Source organism: Ovis aries, chromosome 1 (genome assembly GCF_016772045.2).
Source record: "Ovis aries strain OAR_USU_Benz2616 breed Rambouillet chromosome 1, ARS-UI_Ramb_v3.0, whole genome shotgun sequence".
NCBI lineage: Eukaryota > Metazoa > Chordata > Mammalia > Artiodactyla > Bovidae > Ovis > Ovis aries.
The window spans coordinates 261,874-269,823 of NC_056054.1; the positions used below are offsets into that span (position 1 = coordinate 261,874).

The 7,950-nt window shown below is 62.2% G+C and overlaps 1 protein-coding gene across 2 annotated transcripts; it reads left to right on the forward strand.

The window, feature by feature from the left end:
• Positions 1-260: 260 nt before the first annotated feature.
• Positions 261-7,497, forward strand: DTYMK (deoxythymidylate kinase). Of its 2 annotated transcripts, none has more exons than XM_004003428.5 (5): positions 261-413; positions 1,418-1,526; positions 3,539-3,629; positions 5,011-5,208; positions 7,241-7,497. In XM_004003428.5, exons 1-5 carry the CDS (start codon positions 284-286, stop codon positions 7,349-7,351), a joined length of 639 nt encoding a protein of 212 aa, XP_004003477.4. In that variant the 5' UTR covers positions 261-283; the 3' UTR covers positions 7,352-7,497. The 2 variants fall into 2 exon arrangements, with proteins under 2 accessions (XP_004003477.4, XP_027822576.1); XM_027966775.2 differs by having other exon boundaries at positions 5,083-5,208.
• The last annotated feature ends 453 nt before the right edge of the window (positions 7,498-7,950 follow it).

Consider the following 7,950-nt stretch of genomic DNA (forward strand, 5'->3'; position numbering starts at 1 on the left):
GGTGCGACAGAGGCACTCCCGACCAGTCGCCCCGCTTCCGCTGTACTAGTCCCAGCCAATCCGGTCACGCCGGCCCAAGCGAGCCAATCCCGTTGCGCGCCGCAGACGCCGGCCCGCGTGAGCCAATCCCCGTGCGCGCCGCGGACGCCGGCCCGCGTGAGCCAATCCCCGTGCGCGCCGCGGACGCCGGCCCGCGTGAGCCAATCCCCGTGCGCGCCGCGGACGACCACAGCCAATGGGCGGTCCGGATGGTCCGGGGCAGTGGTGGCGGGAAGGTGCGGCGATGGCGGGCCGCCGCGGCGCGCTCATCGTGCTGGAGGGCGTGGACCGCGCTGGAAAGAGCACCCAGAGCCGCAAGCTGGTGGACGCGCTGTGCGCCGAAGGCCACCGCGCCGAGCTGCTGCGCTTCCCTGGTGGGCGCGGCGGGCCGGGCGAGCGGGGTTTCCGGGGGACCGGGGATGGGGACGTGACCCGGGGCCTCTCCGGGCCCTGAGGGTGGGAAGCGAAGGCCTCGCGGGCCGGGCCCGCCCTCGTAGATCCGCGGGTCGGGGCGCAGGGGCCGGCCCGTGTGATGGCTCCTGAGCCTCAGCCCGACGCGTCTGTGGTCATTAACGCGCGGCTGACGTGCAGTCAGTCAGTCCTGTGTTTAGTGAGTCTCAACACGTGTACAGCCCAGAAGGCGTCTTCACAGCCAGAGTAATGACCGTCAACGCCTAAGTTTCCTGGCGCTGCTTTGTAACTCAAGTCTCCGTTTTGTTTTGGGGTTCCTCCGCCCGCCCGCCCTTGAGTGTTTACCTTCTGACTGGTTTTGTGTCATATTTTTAATTTTTAACGTAACACATTGGTCTTGAAAACGCTTGTAAGAATATCATCAATACTTAGGTATTCAAGAGAAGTTCAAGGTTTACAAACCAGAGGTGGCAGCGGTAGAGGGAAAATGCTTCCTTGAATATTTATCGTTTTAATTTTTAAGCGAGACAGTCTGCAAATGTTATACAGTTGAGCCTTTGAATGACATAGGTATGAGCCGCTTGGGTCCACACAGACACCTTTTTTCAATAAACAGTACTCTGCAGTCCTGGGTTGGTGGACTGCAGGGACGGAGGACCTCGGATACAGAGCCAGCTGCAGCACTTAAAAATCCTTCTGGTGTCAAGGCAGGTCCTGGAAGCAGTCCCCGTTGGCTGGCTCTGCCTCTGGTTGCTGCTTCCTACCTGAGCTTCCTCCTCCTCAAGCTTTGTTCATCCCAGTGGCTGCTCGCTGCTGCCCTTCCTCGGGTGAAGGTGTGAGCCTCTCCAAAGCTGCAGTAAAATAAACTTCAGAGTTGGACGGGTCAGGGCCAGAAGTTCCGCACAAACTGTTCCTGATGTCCATGGCGAGCCTGGTCTCATTTTCTGTGTGTGTTCTCTTGTTTTAGAAAGATCAACGGAAATTGGCAAGCTGCTCAGCTCCTACCTGGAGAAGAAGAGCGAGGTGGAGGATCACTCGGTGCACCTGCTCTTCTCTGCGAATCGCTGGGAGCACGTGTAAACACCTTGGCCCTGCCACCCTTCCTGCTCTGCGCTCCCCCGCGACTCTGGGCTCTTGTTTCTGAGTGGCTGAGTCAGGCTGGAGGCCGTCCCTTTGCACATTCTTTATTCACAGATCCCCAGAGCTCTAGTTAATACCCCCCACCCCACTCCGTTGGTGACGTTAGGGTGTTTCAGGTGCACAGAAAAGCCGATGGAGACGAACAGAGCGTCCCTAGCTCGTCCTCCCCCTCCCGGAGTCTCTCTTATTTATGCCTTGGATGAACTGGTGTGACATGTCACTGAGGCTGACAGTTGATGTTGGGGTTTGCCCTCTCCCGCCCCCTCTTTGCTTTACATCACCTTGGTGGGATCCCTCTGTACCCAGCACAGCTGTTGACAGCCTGTGGGGCACCCTCCCAGGTGCTTCTGTTCCCATCTGCACACGTGTGTGTCAGCAATACGTATGTCACGGGAGGTGTTCTAATGAATAAACGGGGTCCTTGGGGACAGATCACCTCACGGCGTGCTTCCTAACTGCCTCGCGATCTGCGTTCCACTCTCCTCTCAGCTCCTGCGGCCTGCTGTCCCGAAAGGCTGCTCCACTGTGGATGGAGCAGTTCCTGCGGGTGGGCGCGCGAGGGGCTGTACCTGGCGCCCTCCCACGAGCAGGCTGGCACCGCTCCCTCTGGCCTGGGTTGAACCAGGATCTTGTCTGGAAAGGCCTACCCCTTCCACGTGTTAGATGAAAAGGAGGACAGGTTTATTTGTTTCTAATTTTCTTTTTGGTTGCACTCAGACTTGTGGGATCTTAGTTCCCCAACCAGGGATTGAACCTGTGCCCTCTAGGTGGAAGCACAGAGTCTTAACCATCTCGCTTCATTGGGATGACCAGGGAAGTCCCAGGGAGGTCATATTTATAACCTTTAGCACATCTAGGGTTTCTTGACGTGGGTGTTTTGCTTTTTGCTTTTTGTGGGTTAGTAGAAAATAACGTCAGATCAGTTCTGAATATGAAACAGGACCGCTTGCCGCCTCAGCCCCGACTTTGCCCAGCTGTGCCTGCCTGTGCGCCCCGGCCCATTTGTCTGCCCCAAGTCCCCTTCAGGTCACCCCAGCCACTCCCATCAGAGCAGTTTTCTCACCCGCGGAAGTCCTTGGCTGACAGGTTGAATTCTGGGCCGCTGTCCGGCGCCGTCGTCCGCCAGCTGCGTGGCGCTGGTCTTGCTCGGCGTCTCAGCCGGAGCTTCCTGGGCAGTGCGTGGGCAGAGCGCCCTGGCCCGTGGTGCTGTGTTGCGGCGCTGCCTCCACCTCCTCCCCGCCTGTCAGAACCTGCTGGTCCTCCAGGGCCGTCCGAGGATTCATCCTGAGGAGTAAGCGCGCGCTCGCTTCCCACGCAGTTCAGCAGCGCCTCCCAAGCCTCACCTGCAACAATGTGCTATCACGTTTGTTTTGCCCCTTCCTCTCTTTGTAAAGATCGCAGGCTGTTAGCGAGATGCTGGGTTTATGTTTCCTCCCGAGTGGATTTGGGTTTGCATTTTTGGCGCGGTACCACAGAAGTGACGTGGGTCCTCTCGAGGGCAGGAAGTCCCCATGTGAGCCCACTGAGCACCCGTCTTCCTGAGACCCCGGGCCCCCTGTGGAGGGCGTCCTCAGCCCCTCCTGCCCTCAGCCCCCTCCCAGAAGGAGAGGCATCTGTCGTCCCTCCAGGCCGCGCCCACCCTTCTCTCCCCTTGTCCCGGCTTCTCCCTTCCTGGCAGGGCCTGGCCCCCTGGGCCTCTGCCAGCTCCAGCTGTGTTCACAGCCCTGGTGGACTTGCCTTTCTGCGCCTGCTGTTGCTGGGCTGTCCACGTGGCATCCTAGGGGGAGGATCAGAGCTTCGGGGAGTGAAAGCCCGGCCACACGCTGCCTGGGTGCAGCCCTGTCCACGTTGCTTCCTGAGCTGCTCTGTGTCTGCAGGGCTCTCTGAGTCTGAGACTCGGGAGCTGAGAAGCTGGGACCAGGGCTCACAGGCATCCCCTCTCTCGTAGGCCATTAATGAAGGAGAAGTTGAGCCAGGGCATCACCCTGGTCGTGGACAGATACGCCTTCTCCGGGGTGGCCTTCACCAGCGCCAAGGAGGTGAGTGCCACTCGGCCTGGCGCGTAGTCTGCGCCCCGTGTGGGCTCAGCGGCCCCCGTGGGTGCAGAGCCATCAGAGCGGAGGCCCCGCGTCAGCCCCCAGGGCCCTGTGATCCCCTCTTCTCCCAGCCACGTGGACAGGACGAGCAGCCTCTAGGTGCGGGTTGTCCCCGCAGGCACGGCCAACACATTTCACATCAGTCACGCAGGGGTCGGTGGGCAGACCGGTTTCATCCAGCGCCTTGTTTTCAGGAGAGACGGTGAGAGTGTCTAGGGTGCTGTTCTCCTGAACCCCGGTTCCAGGGAGCTGCTGTTTCACAGGTACAATGGCCCGTGTGACCGCACGGCCCTTTGTCCTGCCTTTTATTGAGGGTGTTCAGACAGACCCCAGCAGAGAAAGGGCACCTCCAGCACCAGCTCCTGCCTCAGCGTGCTCGTCTCTGTGACCCGCCAGACACGGTGTCAGCCCCCGTGAGCGTCTCGGTGCACGTCCCCAGGAGCGCTTTCCAGACCCTCGTCCCAACCCCAGCGAGTGGGCAGCCATCCCCCAAAGTCCTTCAGTCCGTGCTCAGGGGTCCCGGCGCCCAGATACTGTTTGTTCACCTTAGGTTTTTACAGTTAGGTTGAACCAGAGTTTGGCTAATTAAGTCCCATTCTTCAGATGTCCCTTGACACTCTTAATGTGTAGGTTTCTGCCTCTCTTTCCTTCTATTTAAATGTTTGTTGATGTTCGCAAGGCTCCTGCCAAGACGCACACTCTGCCCGATAGTCTTGTAACAGTCTTTGATCGTGGTTAATTCACGAAAGGTTGCAGAATGCTGACCATTTCATTCTGCCTGTCCTCCTGGCACAAGCAGCTGGGGCCTCCTTTAGGAGAGTCCTCCCGAGGGTCCGGCCCCTCGGCTCCGTCTGTGAACGTCACACGGGCTCGGGAAGGGTGGACAGGGGCCCTCGTCCTGTGCTTGGGGCTCTGAGCCCACAGCTGGCTTCTAACCCTCAGGCTTCGCTGTGGCCCCAGGTCACACGCATCCTGGGTTTTCCTCCAGAATGGAAACACTGCTCCTAGAATTGCAAGGGTGAAGGAGAGTGGATGTGTCACAGAGGGCACATGGGGTACTGGCGAGGGTCTCCCCCTCTCCTCAGGACGGGGGCCGCCCTGGCCTGGGCTGCTGCGTGGCTGGAGGGTATGGGGTCCTGGGCCCCGGGCGCCCATGGACAGAGCACTGTTTCAAGAGAAACCACACGCAGCCTAAAGGACACCCGCTGTCGAGTGAGAGTTCTCCCCGACACCCCAGCTCCCTCTCCCCCTTCTTGGCGAGTCTGGGACCGGAGACGAGACCGCGTCACGCTGGCTCCCTCTCAGGGCAGCTCTCTGTCCCCAGAACTTCTCTCTGGACTGGTGCAAGCAGCCGGACGTGGGCCTCCCCAAGCCCGACCTGGTCGTCTTCTTGCAGCTGCAGCTTGCGGAGGCAGCGGCGCGGGGCGAGTTTGGCCGCGAGCGCTATGAGAGTGGCCCTTTCCAGCAGCGGGCCTTGCAGCGCTTCCAGCAGCTCCTGGCAGACCCGAGTCTGCCCTGGAAGGTGAGTGCCGCCCGGGCCCTGGACCTGGTGCAGGAGGGGCCGCCGCCAGGCCAGGGCAGGGGCGTTGGGGCTGCGGTGCGGCAGCTCATGCGTGCTTGGGTCCAACACGGGACCTCCCAGGCCTTCAGCATGGTTCCAGCGCTGGGCCATGCAGGCCAGGGGCCTCCCCCGTCGCCCTGGCCGCCACCTCTGCTGTGGTCCCCACAGCCTCAGGGCACTTCCCAGCCCCGGCCCATCTCCAGCCTCCCTGAAGCCAGTGTCCATGGCTGCAGTGGGCCACACACCTGCCAGCTGGGCTCACGCGTCTCCCTGCCCTGTGTCCGTGCCTCCCGACTGCCCTGCTGAGCGGTGTGGCCAGGGCTCCCCGTGCAGGTTTAAAGCAACCCCTGACCTTGCTGTGTCTCGGGGTGCTCAGGGCTGGGGGGAAGGGCGTGGTTTTACCCAGGCGGAGGCTGCAGTGTGGGGCCTCAGCTGCCCTGCCCTCTGCTGGACGGTTCCATCAGCTACCGAATGCCAGAGTTCTCTATTTTTTTGGTTTTCTTCACGTTTTTTTCCTTAATTTGTTCTCACCAGTTTTCTGTTTTTTGCCGTGCCCTGCGGCGCGTGGGGTCTCAGTTCCCCGATGAGGGGCGGCACTCAGCCCCTTGCAGTGGAGGCTGCAGGGCCATAACCCCTGGGCCGCCCGGGAACTCCCCCTCCGGCTTTCTTTCTGTTGTACGCGGTGTAGATGATCTGTGGCTCACGCTGTGCTTCGGCACCTCCTGGGAACAAGACGGGAACCCACAGCTTCGGGGGTGGTGGGGAGTTGGGGGGAGCGGGCCGCGGCTGCCTTTCTGCCAAGCTGTCCTCTCAGCTGGGTTCCCAGAGCTCTAGGAGCTTCGCTGATGGTCCTCGTAGGGCAGGTCCCCTCGCAGAGTCTTGGCTTCTGTTGAGCTGAAGCTTACTTAGCATTTTTCACATCTTTAAAGCAGTAACAGACTTAGAGAAGACTCTTCTGGGGACCGTTTGACGATACGTGTCAGTGCCTGCCGCCGTCCCGTGTGGGCCTGGGCCATTCACACGGGGCCTCTCCTGTGGCCCGGACACGGGACCCGGGCTGACGTTTGTGACCACGGACATGGTGCCCGCTTGTCGCTGGCCTCCTGCCTCTGAGCGTCTCAGCTCGGTGTTTCTGAAGCTCACGGGCTCCTCGTCACGGAGCCTCCGCTTGCCTCGTGGTTGGGGTCAGGTTGTTGCCTCTGCTGGGTGGTCACTGCCAGGTCATGGGGCGCGCGCCTTCAGCACCTCCGTTCCAGCCGTGCTCCCCTCCACCTTGGTCAGGTGGTTCACGGTGACGTCCCGCTGCGTCCCTCTGAGGAGGGGCTTTGAGTCTACATGAAACCACAGCGCCCACAGACTGGTGTGCAGGGCTCACCAGCAACCTGCCTTCCTCGCTGTCCGAGGCCCACATTGCCCAGGTCTGGCCTCCAGGAGGCCACTTCACCTCGGGGCCCTTTCCAGTCCCGCGCGTTACGGTCTCGGGGCTCATCCTGGGCCTCCCCGGCCCAGCGTCTGCAGTGACCCTGGCTCCGCCCTGTGGCGGGGCTGTGGGGCACCACGCACAAGGTCGCATGGGAGCCGCCACCTCTGAGGCCCGTGCTGGGGGTTGCGGTAGCTGAGGGCCTCTGTTCCTGGGGCTCTTCCAGAGCTTGCTGCCCTGCGGCTGCCGAGAGGCTGTGCCCAGCGCATGGCCCTCTCTCAGGCAGAGAGCGGTTCCTTGTGGGCTGGCTCCCTGGTGACCAAGGGTCCCGTGCTGTTCACTGGGCGGCGGGGTCTCAGCAGCGGGGATGCAGGTGGGGAGGAGCGGGTGCGGGCCTGCCTGGGGCTCCGGGTGGTCCAGGCGCAGCGTGGAGGGGGTGGCTGCCCTTAGCACGTCTGCTGCTGGGGCAGCTTGGGCCCCCGGCAAGGCTGGGGGTGAGGAGCCGAAGCTGTGCCCTCTGGCCTAGCCCGCCCACTGAGAATGTTAACGCCTTGTGTCCCCCGCCTCGCACAGACAGTCAACGCCTCCAGAAGCATCGAGGACGTCCATCGGGAGATCCGCGCGCTGTCTGAGGACGCCATCCGAGCCGCCGCACACAGGCCCCTGGGGCAGCTGTGGGCGTAGGAGGCCGGCCCCCGTGCCCCAGAGACGCTCGTAAATCACTGTGCCTCCTCAGGGAGGCCTCACAGCTGCACCCAGCAGTCCCATCGGGGCGCTGAGGCCCTCAGCCTGTCCTCAGGTGCCATCAATAAAGACAGATGGAGACAGCAGTGGCGGCTGGGGGCCTGGTGCGGTGCAGCATCCTTGCCTGGGGCCCCTGTGCTGTCAGCCGGCCTGGCCCTGCCTGGGCTGAGTGCCAGCCTCACGCCCTGGCCTGCAGGGCCCAGCCCAGCCTTGTCGGGGCAGCATCTGTCTCATCTGAATACGTCTGATACATGTTGGTCATTCTGTTGAGATGGAAGATGCAGCTGTATAACCCTCTGCATCCTGTCCCGCAGTTACTCCAGGACGAGCCCTGCGGTGGGAGGCGGGCAGGGTCCCTGTCTACAGGGCGCCCCGGGGCTCAGCGCTTCGAGGGTGTGGGCCGGAGGCTGGGTCCCAAGCAGAGCGAGACCAGGTGCCAGGTCCAGGGTCTGGAGCTGGGGGAAGGCCCCCGTGCCCCCTGCATGGCAGAGGTGCCCAGGCCCCGCTCCTGCACAGCAAGGGCGCCCCCCAGCCCAGCT